Source organism: Lutra lutra, chromosome 4 (genome assembly GCF_902655055.1).
Source record: "Lutra lutra chromosome 4, mLutLut1.2, whole genome shotgun sequence".
NCBI lineage: Eukaryota > Metazoa > Chordata > Mammalia > Carnivora > Mustelidae > Lutra > Lutra lutra.
Genome location: NC_062281.1, coordinates 167692464 through 167716046, shown reverse-complemented (window position 1 = coordinate 167716046; position 23583 = coordinate 167692464). Strand labels below are relative to the sequence as shown.

The following is a 23583-nucleotide window of genomic DNA, read 5'->3' as shown; positions in this document are numbered from 1 at the left end:
GATAAATACAGGGGTGTCTGCCTGGGGAGCTCAGTCAATTAAGCAGCTGCCTTCAGCTGGGCTTGTTGTCCTGGGAGTCCTGGAATCCAGCCCATGTTAGGCTCCCTGCTCGATGTGGAGACTGCTTGTCTTTCTCCCTCTAGCTTTCCTGCATTCTCTCTCTCTCCAATAAAGAAATAAAATAAAATAAAATAAACCTAAAAAAAAAAAAAAAAAAAAACAAAGTTGACCTGTGCTTGGATCATTGTAAAATCCGGAGAAACTGGGCAAGATACAGAAAAAAGCAATAGAAAAGGTACGAAAAGAATAGGATTAAGGTAGTATGACCATTATTTTCCAACTCAACTGTTGGGGCACATTGATCTGGCAAATGGCCTATTAGAAAAGAGTATCTGAAACTTGTACTGTACTGGAAACCTCCAGAGCTTTGCCGAAGCAGTCAGATCCCAGGAGGAATGGTCATTATTCAACATATATGCATAGTTATAGAAAGGTTTTAACCTTTTTGGATCACAGATGCTTGGGTGATCAGTTGAAAGCATTTGACCTTCGTAAGCACATACAATTTCTGAAAGTGGAACCCTCCTGTAATCTATGTATCTTTCCAGAATTTATCAAAAGTATTTTACCGCTGTCACTGCTGTAAAGAATTCTCACAGACCCAAGGAAGCACCGAGCTGCTAGTCAGATGTGGAGACTGGCAAACCAGCTTAAGTTCTTAACACTCTGACACCATTCCAGGATGATTTAAGCCAGTGGGTTTTGTTTTTAACTACCGTTGAGTAGCAGACCGCTTTGATGAGCTTCTGAAGATATGGGTCATCTATCCTAAGATACATACACACAATTTCATGGAGTTGGTGAACTTCCTAAAGCCCATACTCAGATCTACGGTTATGCTTAAGTGAAGACTTCCCTGGACTCGAGAGTGCCCTTGAAGACCTTTTAGAACGCCCCTCTCTTCCATCCAGGGAACTACAGCGGCCTACATGGAAGGAGGTTTACCGGACCGGAGACACCCGACCCCGGAGCCCTCTCGACCAGCCTCTCTGAGCTCACCCCTCCCCCACGCCCCTGCAGCGCAGTTGCGAAAACCTAAGGGGCCAGCCCGGCGCGACGGCTCGAAAAACTGGGAGACTGGGGTGGGATGGGGGCAGGGGGATAATGGGACCTCGGGAGGGGAGGAGCGGGGGTGGGGGTCTTCCCGAGGTTGCCTGGCGACCGAGCTCTCCGCCCGGACCGTGCCATTTCCTCAGTGGGGGGCGCGGCGGGCCAGAGTGTAGCTGACGGGCCTCCCAGAGCGGCCTTCTTCCGGCTTCTCCCCCTCTGCCGGGCGGTGGCCAGGGCCCGTGACGTCACAGGAGGCGGGGCCAGCGTCGCTGCCGGCTGCTGGAGGCGCCATTGGAGCCGGCTTGGCTTGCGAGCTCCGCTGAGGAGCCGGAGGTTGGGCCGCAGTTGCCTCCGCGTCCGCTCTTGGTTCCTGGCCCGTCAGCGGCATGGCGTGCGGGGCGACGTTGAAGCGGCCCATGGAGTTCGAGGCGGCGCTGCTGAGTCCTGGTTCCCCGAAGCGGCGGCGCTGCGCCCCTCTGCCTGGCCCCACTCCGGGCCTCAGGCCCCCGGACGCTGAGCCGCCGCCGCTTCTCCAGACGCAGACCCCACCGCTGACTCTGCAGCAGCCCGCCCCACCCGGCAGCGAGCGGCGCCTTCCAACACCGGGTAACCTATGCTGCGGGCTTGGCAGGAAGCCAGGCCCAGGCATTTTGGGGGGGGTGGGGGTGGGGCGGCTATGGGCGCTAGGCTGATTCACCCACAGACCCCTTCTTTGCCCTGAGAAACGGGAACTGGGGTGCTGCTGGGCCGTGTCGCTTCCGGGGATGGGAGACATCCGGGAGGGATGGTGGGGCTCCAGTGTCCGTTTTCGATTTTCCTGGAGCTGGAGAGACCGGAGGGGTGGGCAGCAAGAGGAAGATGGGAATATCCCTGGCCGCTCGGGGCCCTTCCCGTGCGTGAAGCCCCTCCTGCCTCCGCTGCCCGGGCCTGCACAGAGCCGCCCAGCAGATCCAGTGGGCCATGGAAAATGGGATTCTACTCACGAACCCGGCCTTGAGGGTGGGGGTTGGGGGCGGGTTCTTGGGAAGGGACCTGAGTGCGTGCTGTTCACTGTACTGTAGCTTGGAGGGGGACCTGCTTTTCAGAAGTCTTTAGGGACCAGAGGCCGTCGCAGAAGTCATAGAATCCGATTTCAACCTATTTCTAAGGGACTGGCCATGTTCTTTTATTGATACTGAATCTTAATATGGTCATTGTCTTGTACCATATATGGCTCGATATCGGTAGCTCGTTAGCTAGAATTTATTTGAGAATCTTTAAACATACAGAGGTTCCGGAAGCAGGACTTCAACTACCCGTAAGACTCTTTCTGTAAGGATTACATGTTGATCAAGGAAAGGGGAGAGCTAGTGTGACTGTAAAGTTAGGACAAACCGCCCCCCCCCAACCATTGTGCAGGAATTGAGAGGAAAGTGCATCAAAATTAGTATGTAGCAGTTTTAAAGGGCTCCTGAAGACGGGGGAGGGTCCTCAAAACTGGACTTCGTCAAGTTATTTCTTTGTGTGCGTTTTCCTCTTCCTCAAGTGTAAGTGAAACCTTAGGACTGCCTTAAAATGATTCTTTTCCTCATCCCTTTTCAGTTACCAGTGTCTTTGGGCTTTATTTCCTCTTTCCTCTGCATATCCATAATACAGATTTCAGGCCCTCATACTCTCACACCGAAATTCCTGCAGTTGCCAGCCAAGCCCTCACAGACACTCTCCTGTTTACCTCTCTTCATTCTTTTAGTAAAAGGATTTATCAGCTGTAACCATATGACTTACTTAGCCTTTTACACATTTTTTTCTCCCAAACAATGCTTTTGCTGCTCTTTCTCCAGACCCACCCGGGTGTGCCTGTTATCCTTGCTTTCCATCATGATGTTTTCCCCTTGTATTTGCTAATCCAAAAACAATCATTTTTGCAAATCTCCCATCCATTATGTGACTAACCCTACCCCATAAGGAACTCTGTTCTACTTTAAATTCCCTGACCACCTATGTTGCAAAGCCTTATGTACTGAATGAGATAATGTTTGCAAAAATTTTTTGTGAAGAGCCCTTCAAAAGCAGGGGACAGCGCCTGGATGGCCCAGTCAGTTAAGCGTCAGGGTCTTGATCCCAGGGTCCTGAGTTCAAGTCGCACATTGAGCTCCATATTGGGCATGGAGCCTACTTAGAAAAGAAAATAGGGAACAAAATGCCCACTTGAAGTGATATTTTTTTTCTTCTTTTTTTTTTTTTTTTTAAAGATTTTATTTATTTATTTGACAGAGAGAGATCACAAGTAGACGGAGAGGCAGGCAGAGAGAGAGAGAGAGGGAAGCAGGCTTCTTGCTGAGCAGAGCGCCCGATGCGGGACTCGATCCCAGGACCCTGAGATCATGACCTGAGCCGAAGGCAGCGGCTTAACCCACTGAGCCACCCAGGCGCCCCGATATTTTTTTTCTTTTGCTGTTCCTACAGATAGCAAGGATAGTCGTATAATCTTTCTGGATCTCTGTTACGCAAAATAGAATTAATACTTGACTTATCCATCTTGATGGATTTTATGCACGTTTTATTTCTTCCAGTATATCCTGTAGACTAATTCTGTTGTAGTTCACATTACAGCACATGTTTAATAAATGAGTGTTGAATGTATTTGGAAGCCTCAATATTGCAGAGTGCAATAATGGGAGTCACTATTTTTTTATTTTAAATTTTAATTTTCACATAGATCATGCAAACTACCTTCTTGGTCGTTTATATTAAAATATTTTATTTAAAATACTCATTTGTAAAGACTGATCAGTTAACCTCCTTAATGCTTGTTGGAACATGGTTCAAGAAAGAAACAAAGTATGAATGATTGATTATAAGATGCTTTGGCTTAAGTGAAAGATGTCTTCTGGATTAAAAAGGAAGACTGGGAGAGGAAATGTTAATTGCTTTACAAATAGAAAGAATAGGGGCACCTGGGTGGCTCAGTGGTTTAAAGCCTCTGCCTTCAGCTCAGGTCATGATCCCGGGGTCCTGGGATCGAGCCCCGCATCCGGCTCTCTGCTAGGCGGGGAGCCTGCTTCCCTTCCTCTCTCTCTGTCTCCCTCTCTGCCTACTTGTGATCTCGCTCTCTCTCTCTCTAAGAAATAAAAAAAAAAAAAAAAAAAAAAAAAACCAAATAGAAAGAATAAAGCTAACTAATAGAAAAGTGAATTTAAAAATCTGTGACTTCATTTTATAACAATTGTTATCTCAAAGGTTATACAGGTTTCTCAGAAATGGTCAAGAAACTATGTTTTTACTTTACTTTAAAAAAAAGATAGGTGTCGGGGCGCCTGGGTGGCTCAGTGGGTTAAGCCTCTGCCTTCGGCTCAGGTCATGGTCTCAGGGTCCTGGGATCGAGCCCCACATCGGGCTCTCTGCTCAGCAGGGTGCCTGCTTCCCTTCCTCTCTCTCTCTGCCTGCCCCTCTGCCCACTTGTGATCTCTGTCTGTCAAATAACTAAATAAAATCTTTAAAAAAAAAAAAAAGATAGGTGTCATAGCACTTTTGGGGGGAAAGGCATATAAAATTAAGCCTTTTATTTATTTTTTTTAAAAGATTTTTTTTTTTTTTTAAATTTAATTGATACAGAGAGATCACAAGTATGCAGAGGCGGGGCGGGGGGGAGGCGTGGGGCTCAATCCCAGGACCCTGAGATCATGACCTGAGCTGAAGGCAGAGGCTTAACCCACTGAGCCACCCAGGTGCACCAAAATTAAGCCTTTTATTGCTTAAATGAGCTAAGTTGATACCAGGCATAAGAGGGTGTTGCTGACTGAGGAAGATGTTTGTAAACGTGTGAGTCCAGGTGCAAAGCAATTAATTGATCATGACTTGAGGCTTGAGGATTAACATCCATATTGAAGTAGCATTTTAGCTAGGTCTTGAATGACGGTGAAGGAATAAAGACAGCCACATTTCAAGCGAAGGAAAACTGTTAAGAGCAAAGCCATGAAAATGCACAAATTAAGGAAAGGATAATGTAATGTAACTGGGCTATAATGGGAGATGGAACTGGAAATAATTTGGGCCAAGCCTTGGAAGGCATGGGATGCCATGTTGAAGAGTTTAAATTTTTTTAAGATTTTTTTATTTGAGCGAGCACAAGCCCAGGAGAGAGGAGAGGGAGAAGCAGACTCCCTGCTGAGCATGTAGCCCAATGGGGGGGCTCAGTCCCAGGACCCTGGAATCATGACTTGAGCAGAAGGCAGACGCTTAACTGACTGAGTCACTGAGGCACCCACGCCCCCCAAAGAGTTTGAATTTTGGAAGAAAAGAAAAAGTTTGAATTTTGGTCTGTAACAGCTAGGAACCATCATAGAATTTTGAGGACAGGCTTAGTCTGATATAACCCAGAAGCACAGTGTCAAATAATAATAAGATACAAAGACTAAAGTTATTATCCGCTGTTAAAAAGAAATGTACATTTTTGGGTTTTTTTGGGTTGTTTTGTTTTATTTTGTTTTTTAAGTGGCCTTCTTGGAGAGAAAATCACATCTACTTCCCTATTTTTCTACTGTGCATGCCATATTTAGATTCTTGGACTTGCTTGTCCTTTAACCAGCCTAAAAGTTGTATCTTTCCATTTGTTCACTTTGCCATACAGGAGGCAGAGGTTTATCAAAGACCTTCTGTTCTCATGAGCGTTGTCCTCATACTTGTCCTTTCTTGTTTAAAATCTTTGCAGTTCCGTACATCCTTGTATTGAATCTGGCAAGTATGTGCTTGGAGAATAATACATTTTAAAGATGAAGTGAAGACTTCATAAGTTCAGGGATCTTAAAATATGAAATTCATAGCATTTTTAAGGGAAAGCTTTGCTAATCCTACATTGTTTGTGTATTTGGGCTGAGTGTTAGAAAATTTAGTTATGTGTGGAGATACTGTGAGTTTGTCATTTCCTAGGCTCTCCTGTCATTTGTTTTCAAAGCTTCATTGGGTAGGCAGTTAACATTTATATTGAAGAAGTAGGCTGAAGATACTGAATGACTTTCCAAGGTCATAGTCACACAGCTAGGAAGAAGCAAAATGGTATTATTAACACTCAACCCCATAAAAAATTACAATTATAGCACAGTATACATTAGAATAATATGAGTGGGGTGGTGATATGGTTTTCTGGGTTTTATTTTTGATAAGGAGGCTTTATCATCTGGAAAGTGGATGCATATTCTCCCACAAAAATCAAAAACTTGAAAACCACATCCTTTCAGACGGTGTTGGCTCTAGGAATGTACTTCAAAGTGAATTTGTGTGTCCTGGACTCCCTTCAATAGCGTTAGTAAATTTGGTTTATGACTACTTTGACTCAGAATAGTAATCCGAGTCCTATCAAGTATTGCCTCTCGGTAGGATCAGAAAGTTCTTTTCTAAGCCCTGATCATCGGGTCCAAGCAATAAATCTCAGGTATTCCCATGGTCCATGTCTAGGAGACGACCATATAGTGGTTTTCTACTGTCCTCTCCCCCAAAGATCTTGAATCCCAAATGGGACACGAGCTTCATTTTTAGAAGGCCTTGGGTGGTAAGAGAATCACCCCAATACGCTAGTTTGCAAAATTGTGCAACTTAACACAAATCAAAAATAGCTCTTGATTAGGTGAAGGATGGGTTTTTTTGTTTTGCTGTAAATCATACTCATTAATCCTAAAACAGACTGCAGATCTGGTCTTCATTGTCACAGGAAAACAAGCGAAGGGAACTGTCTGAAGGGCTTATGCTAGAACAGCTGTTCTTCCATGTATTGTTGAAATAGCAATAAGAGAGAACACTTTGGAGTTATAGGAGGAGTGCTTTATTCAGTATAAACATTTTTCTTGCTAATACTAATAATATGGGGGAAGGGACAAGAAGTTTGAAGAAATGGCACAATAAAATGAATGTTCAAATGTGTTTCTTTTTTTATTAGAACAAATTTTTCAGAACATAAAACAAGAATATAGTCGTTATCAGAGGTGGAGACATTTAGAAGTAGTTCTTAACCAGAGTGAAGCTTGTACTTCAGAAAGTCAGCCTCATTCCTCAGCACTCACGGCACCTAGTTCTCCAGGTAAGCAAACATTAGTGTGGACAGACCGCCCATTTAAAGTTTGTAAATGGTACACTTGTTGTGATGAACCTTGGCTGTTATATGTAAGTGATTAATCACTAAATTCTACACCTGAAACTAATATTAAAGTGTATGTTAACTAACTGGAATTTAGATAAAAAATTGAAAAAGGAAAAAAGTTTGTAAATTGTTCTTAAAATGATAGTTTCCTAATCCAGAATTGATTTCATCTAAAATGATAAAATTGGTAAAATGTATGCATTGTATTACTACTTGTGCTTTTTTTTTTTTTTTTTTTTTTTTTTTTTAAGATTTTTTGTTTGTCTGACAGAGAGATCACAAGTAGGCAGAGAGAGTGGGGGGAAGCAGGCTCCCTGCTGAGCGGAGATTCCCAATGCAGGGCTTGATCCCAGGACCCAGAGACCATGACCTGAGCCAAAGGCAGAGGCCTAACCCACTGAGCCACCCAGACGCCCCTTACAAATACTTTTGAAACCATAGAATCATGAAATTGGTGGGGGGGGGAACGACTTAGATTTTTTTTTTTTAAAGATTTTATTTTTTTGACACAGAGCACAAGTAGGCAGAGGGGGAGGGGAAGCAGGCTCCCTGTTGAGCAGAGAACCCGATGCAGGGTTTGATCCCAGGACCCTGGGATCATGACCTGAGCGGAAGGCAGAGCCTTAACCCACTGAGCCACCTAGACACCTCAGAAAAAAAACCTTAGATTGGTTTGATTTGGCTTCCATCCACCCAGTGCAGAAGTACCCTCTGTAACTACAGTGTCTAATATCTTAGCCATTAGATTAGCTACATGTAGCTATTAAAGTTAATTAAAATTTAATGAAATTTTAACATTTTGTTTCTTGGATGCAGTAGCCACATTGCAAGTGCTTAGTAGTCACATGTAGTTCTTATATTAGCATAACTATAGGACATTTCCATCATTGCACACATTTGTGTGACAGCAGCTCTATAACATTGACAGGTGGTCAGAGAGGATGTGCTCAAAAATAGAATCTCAGGGTTGGAGGGAATCTTCATGGTCACATAGTTTAGCCACCAGTCTTGCTTGCGATATCCCTGCAAATAGTCAAGAGTGCAAGTGTGCAAGAGTCAAGTGCACAAATATCTCCATTGGAGGTGAACTCTGTCCTTTAACAGTAGTTTATTTCCTTACAAACTATTCTACTTTTTAATAGTTCTGAGAGTTAAAAATTACCTTGATTAAAAATTGTCTCCTTACAGAACACAGATTGCGTTGGCAAGGAGCTAAGGAGAAGGGAATGGGGAAAACTGCTTAATAAGGGTGTTAATTTGAAGCGGTGGAAATATTTTGAAATTAGATAAATGTGGTTGTACAACATTGTGGATATACTAAATGACACTGAGTTGTTCACTTTAAAATGATGCATTTTATGTGAATTTCACCTCATGATTTTTTTCTTAAGATTTTATTTATTTATTTGACAGACAGAGATCACAAGTAGGCAGAGAGGCAGGCAGAGAGAGAGAGGGGGCAGCAGGCTCCCCACTGAGCAGAGAGCCGGATTCGGGGCTCGATCCCAGGACCCTGGGATCATGACCTGAGCTGAAGGCAGAGGCTTTAACCCACTGAGCCACCCAGGTGCCCCCAAGTGATATTTTTTTTAAGACTTTATTTACTTGAGAAGGTGAGTGAGAAAAAGCATAAGCTGGTCTTTCCTTAATATTCTTTTGAGATTTTAGTATTAGAATTTTGAAGAATATGTTATGGATGCAGAGAAACAATACAGTGATTACTGGGTAGAACTTTTGGTTAGGTTTGATTGTAAAGAAGAAGTCTAGGTTTAAGTTAAGAATGACTTGTTTCAGAGTGCTAAATGGTTTACAGATTAATCAGGCTGAAGAAACGGAGTCTAGGCTGAGCTTCGAGGAACAGGCTCAGCTTTGAGGAACGACTGGGCTACCAAAGGAGCTGCTGCTATTTTTCTCATGATCAGGAAGCAGATTTCCATGTTTTCTGGCATTCCAGTGAATATTTTGGTTTCTAACTACTATCTTACAAACATTTTACTCTTCTCTTCCTGGATTTGAAAGGGATCAAGGATGAGCTATGTAGGGGCACCTGGGTAGCTTAGTCATTAAGCATCTGCCTTCGGCTCAGGTCATGGTCCCGGGGTCCTGGGATCAAGTCCCGCCTTGGGCTCCCTGCTCATCGGGAGGCCTGTTTCTCTCCCACTCCCCCTGTTTATATCTCCTCTCTCTATGTCAAATAAATAAATAAACAAAATCTTTAAAAAAAAAAAAGAGGATGAGATATGTAGGGCCTAATTGTCTCCTTCGTTCATACTTCGGTGACATTGCTTATTATTATTATATTATTATTATTATATTATTGCTTATTGCTTATTATTGCTTATTTGTTATATAGGGCGAGTTACTTGATCTCCTAAGCATTAGACTTCTGACCATTTCTTATCAGAATCATCTGTGGAAGTTAAAAGATGGCCAGGCCCTAACCTAGAATTAAATCAGAATGTGTGTCGTGTTTTGTGACTTCTGCGGATAATTATAATGCATCTCAGTTAAACATAGGTCTAGATAATCACCAAGGATTTGGGTAGCTCTGAATTACTTTTTCTAATCCAGACTAGAGGCTTTATATCAACTTAACTTTTTGTTCTTGTTCTTTACCAAATGAGCATTGAGTATGGGCTCACATTGTTATGGCATCAGAACTGTTTTTCTGTATGCGGATCAGCTAGCACACCTGGATACACATTGTTCCTCCTACTTCTCAATTTACCTTTGGCCTGACTTTGTAAAACTAGTGGCAGAAGCTCAGCAATTTTGTGAAAAACTCCATGTAGAGTTGTGAAGAATACCATTTTTCTGAACAGTTTTTGTATCCTAGGACTGTTAACGTAAAGTTATTAATTCTGAACCTTAGAACTATAATATATTATTTAAACTGGGTTTGTTTTGGGGTTCCTGGCTGGCTCATCAGGTAGAAACATGTGACTTTTAATCTTGGGGCTGTGAGTTTGAGCCTCACATTGGATGTAGAGATAACTTAAAATCTTTTAACAAAAACAAAACTAGATTTGTCTTTTGACTAGGTTCCTCCTGGATGAAGAAGGACCAGCCCACCTTTACCCTCCGACAAGTTGGAATAATATGTGAGCGTCTCTTAAAAGACTATGAAGATAAAATTCGGGAGGAGTATGAGCAAATCCTCAATACCAAACTAGCAGGTAGGCTGAGGCAGTGGTTGTACCATTATTTGTTCATAAGGTTCGGTAAATAATAAGGTTCAGTCAGATGGTAACTTAGAAAAAGAGCAAGACTTCATGTAGGAAAAGTTTAATGAGTTGTGAATAGTCAAGTTACTCTGTGATTTATATATGGAAGGACATTTCATATACATTTCTGAAACAAGATAAACCAAGCTTTTCTTTTGACATTTTTCCATATGAATAAAGGCAGTGAGTAGTTTATTTGGGCTAACCTCCCAACCCCTGGTTGGGAGTGGGGTGTAGTCAACATGATCAGACTTCCTGGTGGCATTCACTTTGTAGATGCGGGAAATCTGGCATTCTGTGATTTGGAGGTACATTAGTTTGGAAAGCATAGTTCAGGTTTGAACAAAGGGAGTTGACAGTGATATCAACAAGTAGAGCCTTTTGTGAAAGGAAGAGATCTGAATCAGGAATAGAAAGTAGTACCCATTTAGTGAAAGGGGACCATGTTGGGATCAGGAAGGTTTTAGATAACAACTTCCTCCCGTAACTGTTATTTCCTAATCTGGTGACCCATACCACATGGCTCTGCAGAAAGTAGGAAAGTCTGCTTTAAATTGAGAACTCTGTGTTTCATAGTAGTTACATGTGTTTCTTTATAGTCGAACTTCTTTCATCCTTCAATATACTTAATAATGTGTATTAAAACAAGAAGCTCCAGTATATCATTTCCCCTCTCCTAACTCCATTCCCAGAATTGTTCAGTTAGCTCTAAGTCACGTCTCTGTTCATGGATGTCAGACTACCTTCTTTTTTACTGAGTTTCCCTGTGGAAGGTAATTCTCTGGGACTGTTGGCAATTAGGTAGTATGAAACTTTCTCTTCTTTCTAGCTATCCCACTTCTTTCTAGCTCTCCCACTTCTTTCATTCAACGTGTTGAGATTTATAGCAAGGATAGAATGCAGAAAAGAGCTTCAAGCTTCATGTCTTACAGAGTTCCTAAAGTTTGTTGACTTTGTAGTACTGAGCCAGTCTGTCTGTCTTGAGAATCCTTTAGGGGATGGAGTTATAGCAGGGGCAGTATTAGGAAAATGTGATATTATAGATGATCAGTGACCTATATAGGAGCTAGGGATTTGGCTCTAGGATCTAAAAGGAAGTAACAGATCTCAGAGCAGCTATTAACAAGGAGGGTCTGAGAGCGGATAATTTAAACAGGGGAGCTAGATGTGATTCTGACACTTGATTCTTGAAAAACTGAGGGAGAGTTCTAGGGATGGTATATACTGTCTTTACCCCTTACAGAACAATATGAATCTTTTGTGAAATTCACACATGATCAGATTATGCGACGATATGGGACAAGGCCAACAAGCTGTAAGTATTGCCAAGTTTTTTTTTGAATTTTCCAACTTCCAAGAGCAAGGTGTTGACACTGTCTCCTGAGAGCAAAAAACCCCTGTGAAGTAAAATAATAGCCTACATTTTTTTAAAAAGCATGCCCAGCATTGTGCTAATAAGCCCATTAAATCCTCATGAAGTTTATTTAATCTACAGTAACCCTATGAGGGAGGAACTGTTGTTAGCCCCATTTTATAGGTAAGGATGGTACTAAAAGAAGCTATATAATTTGTCCAAGCTCATAAAGCTAGGAGTTCAGTCAAGACTGAAACCTAGGTAGTCTGACTGCAATACCAATTTGTTTCTTACCTGGCTTTTCCTCCAGAAAGGTAGTTTCAATTATTAGTTTATGAAAGCTGCTTTATTAAGCTAGCTTATCAAGTGTGTGGTCAGAATTTCTTAATTCTGGACATCTTAGAACTACTACTCAAAACATAAAGTAATAACTAGCTGTATATCTAAACTGAAACTGAAAACTTAAGTGTTGAGTTACATTCTCTGTGTTGTTTTACACATATCCCATTCGTTAATATTTTTAGTATTCTTAAACTCTTTTTTTCCCCCCTAATTTATAGATGTGTCCTGAAGCTTTCTTGCATATCTGGTACCAGGTTTGACCTCAAGAGATGGCTGCTGTACACTTTTTGCAACTGGTTTGATATCACATTTCAGCTCCAACTTTGCATCCTGAGAACACTTAAACGTTTCTGCAGGTCCATTTTATACAACTTGAAAGACCTTAAAACTTTCTGGTTGCCACAAGCATATCTTTCTTTTCTGCTCATCCAATAAACAGCTGTGCCCTACTGTGATAGATTTTCCAAACAAAAGTACCTGGAGCAGCAGTTTAGCAAAATATGCCCTCAGTGGCACTCAGCAAATGGAGTTTCCCCAAGCACAGTTCTGTAAGAAGTGTGTGTGAGAGTGTGTGTATATGTGTGTGTGTGTATTTTAAGTTATTATTTGTATTGTGCAAATTTTTTTGATCTTGGGGATTCTGGCTGTGAATTTGATGCACGACAATTATGGTTAAAAACATTTGATCTACAGAAGATCATTAATGTTTTGTGACCATATAAATTGTAACGGTGGATTGTTTTATGTTGTAGGCATTATTGTTAAATACAGGGACTGTTTCCAGGCACAGAATATGAATCATAAGTTAGGATGGACATTAGATGTGATTATGATGATATAGCAAAGGTCTGTGGTCCTAGGTCTACAAACGCTTGGTGAGGAATTAGGACAAACTGGAGACGGGCCGTTTGACACATGGACTCTGCCTAGCCGTGTTGAAAAATACTTTTGACTCCAAGCCTTAAAATACCCACGTGGAGTCTGTGCTCACCTCATTCACACAGAGAGCTCCCAGGACACTGAACCTCTAGAAAGAAAAAGTCTCCCTGGAGCAGGAGCATCAGGGTTTGCTCGGGAGCACAACACAGGTGAGCATGGGGCTAGGCCAGCCCCTGGTGGCACTGCTACTTGGGAGGAGCCACTTCACCTTTTATAGGTTATTAAAAACAGAATTTGGATCCTTTGGTCAGGCTCCCCCAGATTCTTTTTAAGAAGTGACCATGTTCAACTGCTTGAGCTTTGTTTTGGCAACCCCCTGCCCAAAGTTGCTTACAGACTGTTCTTCACCTTGTTCCAAGGCTGTGGAACAGAAAGTAGCCTCTGTTTTGAGGAGGTGGAAGTTAAGTATACATTTATTTTTTACTGTGACTTGTTCAGGACCACATTTTACAAAATGCCTTGTTTCCTTTATTATTGTTTCTGGAAAGGAAAGTTCTATTAAAATTGTTTTAGTTTGAATATAGAATAGTTTTATTAATTAGGGCTTATTTTGAAAAATTCTGAATTTAATTCAAGTGTATGCCAGTACCTTCCAAAGTAAGGTAATATTCAGAGACAGTTGTTCTGATCAGATGGCTTAGAGAAATTCTGGAATATTCATATTCGAAGATTCCTTATTAATGAATGTCTTTGACTTAAATCTAACCAAAAACTGCAACATTATTCTTTGTACATTTTCATTATATAGTGTTAACAAGCTTAGTTGCAAACAAATAAAATACTTAAGCTATTTGTTTACCTTGCCTTCTTAATACTGTGATAATGTTTATTAATTCAAATAATATATCTGAGGCTGCTATAACCATTTCCCCGGTAAAACATTACATTTAAGATTTATAGACTTTTTAAAAAGCCCATCAGTGATCTTTAAATATTAAAGAATTATTTCACTTCATATTTGAAGGGTAGTTTGTTTCATCTCTTCCTTCTCCAGGGTAGTCACTTGTTCCTGTAAGAGGATCTAGCCGTGGATGTCACGGGAGTGGCCTTACAATGGGATAGTCACACCAAAACAAGGAAGGACTGCTGTGGGGGATATCAGAAGTCCTGAAGGATGGATCAGGAATGGGGACTGCTGCTGCACTGATGTCTTGTTACAGAATCAGTGTGACGTGGGACAGGTGTCAGCCCCATTCCTACTAAATGGCTTCTGGCTGGGAGGTAGAGTAGGTTTCTGTAAGGGAAATGATAGACACTCTGTTACTGTACCTGGTGTTGTTAGGCTGTTACGATATAGTTGCCCTTTGGGGCCATAGGGTAAATAAGACCACACGCACACCACCACGGCTAGGTTTTGGAATCTTCCTCAAAAGGGACTAGACATGTTTGTTTAGTGTTTTATCTGGAGAAGAGACAGTTCGTAGGACAGAAAATGGGGACCTATAATGTAGGCCTTAGACTAACAAAAGGAGTTTTCCCTTAATTTCTAGAGCTTGAACTTAGGGGCATTCCCAGCTTGGGAATTGTCTTTGTTCCACGGAGGTAGGTCAAAACCCAGAGAAGAAGTCAACCTACAGAAACCCATAAGGATAGGCCAGGACCTGTGGTCTTAGAACAGCTATATCTACCATCTTAGTTTTAATTTTTTGTTTTAGTAATATTTGTTATCCTCTTTTGGTAAAATCTTAAGGGGAGTGAAAGGAGTAGGTATTCATGCTTAGGTCAGAGAAGTATAGGGGAGATCAAAGTTCCTGAGGCAGATAATTGTTAAGAGCTCCACAAAAAGAACATCAAGGAATATAAGTATTTGGCCAGCCTCTCACACATGGTCAATCTTCTCTGCCCGCCAGGGAAGATGGGTTGGCGGTGTAGTAGTTAAAGGAATGGCCTTTGGATGTGTGTAGCCCCAGAGTTTAGTTTGCTACGTGAGCCTTGCCAAGCTACTGAAATTTGTGAGCCATAATTTTCTTGTCTGTAAAATGAGGGTTAATTGTATGTACATCACTGGGTTTTGTTTTCAAACGCAAGATTAAGTTAAATAGCCCACATAAAGAAAGTAGCACAGCCTGAGACATAAAGTGCGCATTTGACACTGTTCCATAGCAGGTTTTTTCCACAGTGGTCTTCATTAGATCTGAAGACCAAAGCGTTCCTTTCTGCAGCAGCATTTCTCAACTTTCCAGTATGAATACCCCTTTGTTAACATCAAAATCTCACGTTCTCTAATTAGAATTTGTACTTTTAAGTGTTCAACTAAGAAAATAATAAAAGATGAATAACCAATGAATTCAGTAATGCCTTTCAGTGAACCTGTATTTTGTTAGTCACTATAGTGGGGGTCAGCAAATTAAGGCCTGGTTTTGTAAATAAAGTTATATTGAAACACTGCCACAGCTCTTTGTTTGCGTCTGTGGCTGCTTCACAGTTGGCAACTCCAGAAACAGGTAGTATGGGCCACCGAGTTGAAAATACTCTGGCCCTTCCCACAAAGTTTGTGCGCCCTGGCCCTGTAGCATTGATAAACATACAGAAACTCACAGGCAAACTCAGTACATCGTGGATTGGTGGACAAGAATGTTAATTTGTCATTTCTAGGGGAGTTACACGTTGGGTGATGCATGATTAAAAAGAAATGCTTATAAATGAAAACCAATTGATTGTCAAAGTGAGTATTTTACAGAAAAAGCCAATGAAGTTTTCAGAGCAATGATTCTCAAGGATAGGGACAGGGAACATACTATTGGGAGATGGGTGGTTAGAATGACTTTTATTTTTGGTACATTTAATTTTGAAATTTTAAATACAAAAGTGGGTGTAAGGATTTTATGGTTATCAGAAAAACGTTAAGTATTGTTCTTAAGGAACAGTGATTTGACTGCTTCCTGGGTGATTGTTTTCCTTAAAAATGGCTTTAGAGAGTGGTATAGTCCACAGCTACAGTTTAACTTGAATAATGTTGGTACTTTCAGGAAGAAAAAAGCAAGTTTATCTAGGGAAAAATCTAGCTACTCAACCCCAAATGATACTGTAAGATAATTAACACTTCATTGTGAAGATTACCTGAATTTGTTTAAAAATTAAGCACCCAAAGTCTTCATGGATCTCTTGTTTTTATTGGTTGTTGCTTATAGTCTGTTGTCTCTTTATGTGCTAGGGTATCTGTGAGCTGGATACTACATTTGAACAATTAATTGTAGGAATTAACAGGACAGGGATGAGGCATCTACCTCTAGAAGGATTTCTGGTTGCCTGTGCTGGGGATATTACTAACCCGTAATTCATATTGAAGGTTGGAGTTTGCCTAGATCTTCCAGATGGCACACAACCAGGTCTCAAGTCTGTGTGAAGACTGGCTTAATTGTGTTTCACCCGTATCTTAAAAGTGTAATACTTAGGAATCCCAGTTTAAGGAGCCCAGTTTAAAAGTTCCCACCTTTAGCTGGCCTTAGGTTTTGATTTTTGTCCTCTTCAGTCCATGAGGCTTCTGAAACCTTCTCCGTAGGCATCCAGGGGCTTCCAAACTGGCAAATGCCTTAACAGCACAGCTTTGAGTTCTAGGCGTCTGGATTCTCAGATTTTATCTCAGTAATTCCTTATTACCCAGTTAGCCTTTTTATTAAGAAAATAATTTTATATTTCAACTACTTTTTAGTTGACTTTAGCAACAGGGTGATCCAAACCTCCTCATGCTCAATTTTTAAGAGGTGCACATTCCAGTGTGTTTTTGGTCTCATCAGCTTCAGTGAAGGTGCTTCACCTGGTGGTGTACCCAACATACCTTCATGTTAGCAGGAGATAAGTAGAGAAAGTCCTATTTATGTTGGATTTGAATGTTTTTCCAATTATTTGGCAAGCTTTTTACTGGGGTTTTCTGAGTTCTTTATTTGTGGAGGGCAGATATTTGAGTTTAGAAAGCCTGACAAGCTTTTTTTAAACATTATTTTAGAGTGAGTGGGAGGAGTGGCAGGGGCGAGAAGCTCTAGCAGACTCCCCACTGAGCTGGAGCTTGACACAAGGTTGGATCACGACCTGAGCTGAAATCAAGAGTCAGAGACTTAACCAACCCAGGCACCCCTAGCCTGATAAGTTTTGTAAGTAGCTCTAGTCCATCTTACATCCCCAGTACCTACCTGACTTGGAATTAACATACATAAATATACTTAGGCATTTGGATCTTTAGCCCTGAAAAGGAGGCTCAGTCTAGCAAGGAACATAAGCAGGTCAGGTCAAAGTTGCTGAGTTACGTGAATGGTACAGGTAATGGCCTAAGAAAAAGAAGAAATGGCTCTTAGTAGCAGTGACCAGGAAGTTTTCCTTTGGGGAGACAGAGTTGGAGCAAGGTTTCAAAGAATAAGTAAGACTCAGGCAACAGTAGGAATTGGTGGGGCACCTTGGTGGCTTAGTTGCTTAAGTGTCTGCCTTTGGCTCAGGTCCTGATTCCAGCCAGGGTCCTGGGATTGAGCTCTGTGACCCGAGCTCTCTTTCAAATAAAATCTTCAAAAAAAAAAAAAAAAAAAAGAATTGGAGCTTAAAATGACCAAAGGCTGGGTGGTGGAAAATCACGATGGTATGTAGTGAGGACATTCTTGTTTAGCCAGAGTATGAAATCTTGTAGATCTGGGAGAAGCTTGAAGTTAGGTGGTAGGGGCTAGATAATGAAGGTTTTGACTATTAGACATGTAGCTATTAATCTGTGGAAATGTGGGGAATTGGGGGGAAACTAATTCAGAGTAAGTACCAGACAGAAGGGCTAATACCAAACTAGACAACAGGTTGACCAGTTAAGGAGTCTCCTTTTGGTCCCATCAGAGATAACAAAGGCCTGTACATTGATTGGGAAGGATGACTAAACCTGGCTCTGACTTTGCCTGGCTAAGAAGATCCTTGAAGGATCTCTCTGGGTTTATCTTCCCTCTTTATATAGACACACTTGAAAGACCCTTTTTCTTTTGGTTTGGCTTGTCTTTGCCCTTCACTTAACTAACCTAGCCCAGTTCCACAGCTGCTGCTGCTCTGAGTTTTGTTTGCATAGATTCTCTAAAGTCTACCTAATCTTAGCACTGGTTAGTTCTTGCATGAATTATTGAGAAATTGTCCTCAAACTGTCCTCACCACCAACTCAGTCTGTCATTTTTGATGGTGCTCCTGTTGTTCTTTGGCCTGGAATTAAAGCTCTTTGTTGTCTGCTCAAGTGGCAGTGGTCTTTCTGCTCCTTTGCCCCCTCCCTGCTCTCTAACAGGCAGAGTTACCTGTCCATTTGATACATGTATTTTTTTAAAGACTTACTTATTTGATAAAGCGAGCATGAGCAGAGGGAAAAGGCAGAGGGAGTAGCAGACTCCCTGATGAGCAGGGAGCCCGATGCGGGACTTTATCCCAGGATCATGACCTGAACCAAAGGCAAACACTTAAGCGACCGAGCCACTCAGGCACCCCTTGTTTAATAAATATTAATTGAGCACCTATATATTTGCTAAGCACTGTTCTGGGCACCAGAATGTATCACTGAGTTGGACAGAAAAGAACCCTGCTCTTACGCTTCCTTTCTTAGGAGGCAAGACAGGTAAACTAGTAAAACAAGTTAAATCCAAGATTTAAAGGTGTTTAAAGAAAATAAAATGGAAGAGTAACTAGATGCCTTAATTGGACTGTGAGAAAGACCTAAGGAGGCATAGTCTTACACAGTACTTCATTTTATCTAATGCGTTTATGTGTTACATGACTCTTCCATTATACTGAGCAATTAATAGCACCTTGGCTTTTTTTTTCTTTTTTTAGGTTTTTTAAAAATTTTTACGTAATTTTCACCTAACGTGGGTCTTGAACTCACAATCCCAAGATCATGCTCTGTCCACTGAGCCAGTCAGGTCCCTCTCTATTCTAGCCTCTTAAATGATGAATGACTAAATGAATTATGTGGCTACTCCTTCCCTTTTCCAGTCAGTGCACTACCTGAAACTCTCCCTTAACTTCTAGATAAAATAATTTTAAGCTTTCCACAGGTTGTCTCTCTGTAGCTAGGGTTAAGGGAAATGTGGTCCTTACCCTAGAAAAGCTCACAGTCTATGGGCAGAAACGGATAAAACTTCCTTTGGTAAGTGTTCTGTGCATCTGGACAGGGAGACCAGGGTGTTTACTGGGAAAGGCTACTCAGCTGCCCTGGCAGTTTCCCCCCAGGTAGTTTAATCACCCTGATCTGTACAAAGAAGGCTGATTCACTAATACAGCTATAATGGTCTATAAAACCAGACTCCAGTGTGTTATTTTTTCTCATTTCTAAGTAGGCTCTATGCCCAAGGAGAGGCTTGAACTCATGACCCTGAGATTAAGAGTCCTATGCTCTCCTGAACCAGCTAGGCACCCCTACAGTGCATAAATTTACAATGAGAAATATGTCAAGTGCGTTAGCCTACCCCATTGGCCTTAACTGTTTTCTCTTCATATAATCATACATACCACTTCATAGGCCTAATTAAGTCAGAATGGGGGGAGTTAATTCTAGGGATGGAATGTTTACCAGCACCAAGTTAACCCCTACCACCATGAACCTGGCACAGGTTCCCACTTGGGTTATGCTGCTTTAGTTCCTGGTTCTGTTGCATCTTAAACTTGGTATCTTCACCCCAGTCGGCATTCTTTCCTAGTTTAAGTGATCATCCCGGCTCCCAATATATTCCAGGCGTTTGCACCCATTTTTTTAAAAAAAAATTTTATAGTAATCTCTACATTCAACATGGGGCTCGAACTCAGGACTCCCATCAACAGTCACATGCTCTATCGACTGAGCCCACCAGGTGCCTTGGCCTTGGGCCCCATTACTATCTCTTTAAGATTACTTTGCTTATTGGCTTTTTTTTTTGGGGGGGGGGGGTATGTATCCAATATCTGGGGGCTTGGGTGTGAGGGCGGGGTAAGTTTCCAAACTGTCTTCCCCAAATGTGCTAGGACCCTCAGGCTACCCAGTTGTTTGCTCAACTTTGTAGCCTTGGTAGGATACAGGGCTGCAAAGTCCCCCATGTGTTAAACTATAGAGACAGCCTATCTGCTGAAGGGTAGTGTTAAAGCTTTACCTCGGGTTATAACTGAGTAAGGTCTGTAAACATGAGGGGACCTTCAGGTCAAGGACAGAAGTCCCGTGAAGGGAGACCGAGGGTGTTTCTAGAAGGCTGGACACCGTCCACAGCCTTTGCTCACACAGAAAGTCTGAGGCTAGTTTCCAGGGGGTAGGAATGTGGGGCTTAAATTAAGTCATCAGGCCATCCTCACGCGCAGAAGCTGGGAGCAAGGCTCTGCTTACTTAGAACAAATCGCGGCGAACGCATCGTCTACTTCCACTCGGTCTCAGCGCCACGGATTCCCGCATACAAAATGGAGAACACGACAGCTCGGGCTTGCTTCTGCGCGTAAAGTCCTCCGAGGTCGTAAAATCATGCGTCCCCGAAGCAGAGAATCTGCAGAGCAAGGTAAACGGAAGGTAAACTAAGGGCGTTTAATGGAGCAGGGCAACACACCCTTAAGATCTGGAACCAGTCACTTGTAAACTGCAAGAATCCAAGAGGGCGCGCGTGCTCACTATGGCAACGGCGCAGGCTCATGTCTGGCGTGGGAATTCTGGGAGTTGTAGTTTTCCTTGCAGTACTGGAAGACCGGTCACCGACATTCCTTCATACCAGGAGGACACGGGGTTGTCTGCACCTTCCGGTGGAGGGGACCGGTGTGTCAACAGTGAACACAATCTACAATAGAAGTCTACAAGGCTGGCGGGATTTCAAGAAAGGCGTAGTAAATGCCTAAGGAATTTGGGAAGCTTTCACCAGAAAACAGTCCATAAATGTTCTGGACGGATTAGGCATTCGCTTGGGAGACAGTAGGAAGGTGGCGGCAAGCAGGTTGGGACATTACAGGGAAAAGAAACTATTCCTCCAAAGTTTGGAAGAGCAATTCTACATGGCCGAGAACACGAGGAGGCTCAGTAAGCAATTATATCCGAGGATTTAGAAATAGGAAGAAATCAGATCATGAGGGGTCTTGAATGCCAAACTCGAAAATTTAACCTTTTCGTGAATACACTGACACCTGAAACACAACCGAAGCAGTATGAATAACCCTGTCCTTTGTGTTCTCCCTTGTTTTGTTCATATTTCTGCTATCACTTGCTATACAGCATTCTGTTTCCTAGTCCAAAGGGCTCAACAAGGGCCATGACATATGGTAAGAGCTCAGGAAATATTTTGGGTTTTTTTTTTGTTGTTGTTTATTTTTTTTTTTTAGTTAAGTATTTTTTGAATGATCAGTTTTGAGTTTTAGAAAAGCAACAGGCAGCAGTGAGAAGAGTGGGTAAGAAGGGAGCAACGCTGGACATAAAAAGCCATCAGAGTACATTCCTTTCCCTACCTTCAGATTTCCCTCTAAGGATTGAAATCTGGCACATCAAAATACATTTCCAATGTGGGTTTTGTTGGGCCAGCACTTGGAAAAAAAAAAAAATAGTCACCCCGCATTTTAAAAGTGGCAGTTTTCACATTTAAACAGTAACAAAAGATTTCTGGCTTCTCTTGAAAAACTTAGGTGATTTGACAATTTGAGGGCCCTGATTTTCTCAACAAATACAGGATGTAGCCGAGTAGCTGCCACTGCCTTCAGACAGGACATAGTCTCTCCTGTTTGTCACATTCCACATGACTCCTTCCATCAGTCAAACTGAGGCCAAATACCAGCTGCCATTTATTATGCTGCACGTTTTTATTATAGTGAACTCGTGATTGGCTTTTGAGTCACCTGTCTTTGTACTAATCTATCCTGCTTGGTATCTGAGGAGTGATACAATGAAATTAGTATTTTAGAAACATTATTCAGTGAAAAACAGAATAAAGTGAGGAGCTGTGAGGCAGAGTGGAAGAAATGAATTAGAAACCTGTTTAAAGAATATTTGAGAGAACGTGGCCAGAAATTAAAGAATGGATGAAAGATGAGGAAAAGGCAAAACACAACTTCAGAGTTTCCTGCCTGAATGAATGGGTAGAGGATATCACCAATTTAAACAAGAAAGTAGAAGAAGTCAGAAAGGAGTTGGCATTCAATACCTTGCTACCTCTACTATTTTGTGGGCAAGATCCATGAATTACTAATTCCATAAACTTCCAGTACTCTGCTGAACATGCATTAGGTGTTCAGGAAATTCTAGCTGAATTGAAACTCTGATTCCAGTCGGGAGTTATAGATCTGATGGGCTGGGGGGAGCAGAGGAAGAACTGGAATGCTTAAAAGAAACCAGTTAAGCTGTGAGACCTTAGGAATTCTCTCCAGAGTTGGTGATCCTAGGGCTTGGATGCCTCCAAGCATCCAAGGGAAAAACTTATACAAAAGTCCTGCAGCAGAGCAAGAATTTGACACATAGAAATGGAGATAGGGTGGAAATTGTGTCCTTCTAGGGGAAAGGGGAAAAAAAAAATCAGAGACTGGCTGGCAGGACTTTTCCAAGAATACAACGGAACAGCAAGCTCTTGGATGGGGAAGATGTAAGCAGAGAATTTTGGACAATGAGGCTGGGAAGGCTAGAAGACTTGACTTCTATAAACGTTTCTGAGAGCACATCATTTAAAAGAATAATTTTTAAGCCCAAACCTCACATATTTTTTATAAATTACTTATATGTACAATTGCAATAACATTACATATTTCATAAACATTTACACCAAAAGATAGAAATTAAAGGGGCATCTGGGTGCCTCAGTAACTGCAGCATTGCAACTTTTGATCTCACGGTCGTGAGTTTGAATCCTATGTTGGGTGCAAAGTTTACTGAATAAAAAAGATATTTAAAAATAGAAATTTAAAAAAGATTAGATTTTAAAATATAAGTATTTGAGTATTTTCTTCCCTCACTCTCCGTGTATATCACAGATTCCACGTCGGAGCCCCTGCTGTGGTCTCTTAAAGAGAGCCCGTGGATGTTCTGAAACAGGAGCGGCATGGTCTCTGTTGACTTTCTCGAATCTGAAAAGTTTAGAAGTTGAAAGCATCAACGAACTGTGGTTGCCTTGGGGAGCTTTCCACGTGCCAGGAACCGCCTCGGTGTTTTACAATTACCTCATTTAATCCCCAAAGCAACCCTACACTGCAGGTACTTAAGACGAGAAAACTGAGACATAGTGAGGTTAAAACACATTCTCAGTGTCACACCGAAGTGGCGGAGCCAGAATTTGAACCCACCCAGCATTAGGTCCACAGCCCATGAACTCAACTACTATTGGCAGGGGTGGAGGTGGGGAAGGCACTACTTTTTCTCTCTTGTGGCCTGGCTCAAGTCCCTCACCAATTCGAACTGTGGTGAGAGTACTAGGCACCAAGCGAGCAGATAGTAGAAACTACCCCTGGGCCCCGTCTAACGGAGTCACCTAAAAATCAGTTTATTTACAAGCCCGTACCCTAAGTGGCTACCGCTGACGACCGCGCAGGCGCAGACCGAAGGGCTTGGTTTCTATGGTTTCCGTGCGCGACCG

General features: G+C 42.0%; 1 protein-coding gene across 1 annotated transcript; it reads left to right on the top strand.

Annotated features, from left to right (window-relative positions):
• Nucleotides 1–1362: 1362 nt before the first annotated feature.
• AKIRIN1 (akirin 1) lies at nt 1363–12567 on the top strand. The gene is made up of 5 exons (XM_047725980.1): nt 1363–1716; nt 7022–7162; nt 10264–10398; nt 11690–11761; nt 12361–12567. Exons 1-5 carry the CDS (start codon nt 1497–1499, stop codon nt 12369–12371), a joined length of 579 nt encoding a protein of 192 aa, XP_047581936.1. The 5' UTR covers nt 1363–1496; the 3' UTR covers nt 12372–12567.
• The last annotated feature ends 11016 nt before the right edge of the window (nt 12568–23583 follow it).

Bases quoted from the DNA above. Each gene is read 5' to 3' on its own strand.
- AKIRIN1 (XM_047725980.1), top strand. From the start codon at position 1,497: ATGGCGTGCGGGGCGACGTTGAAGCGGCCCATGGAGTTCGAGGCGGCG. The intron at 7,163-10,263 runs GTAAGCAAACAT...TCTTTTGACTAG, and splicing joins CACGGCACCTAGTTCTCCAG to GTTCCTCCTGGATGAAGAAG. The intron at 10,399-11,689 runs GTAGGCTGAGGC...TACCCCTTACAG, and splicing joins CCTCAATACCAAACTAGCAG to AACAATATGAATCTTTTGTG.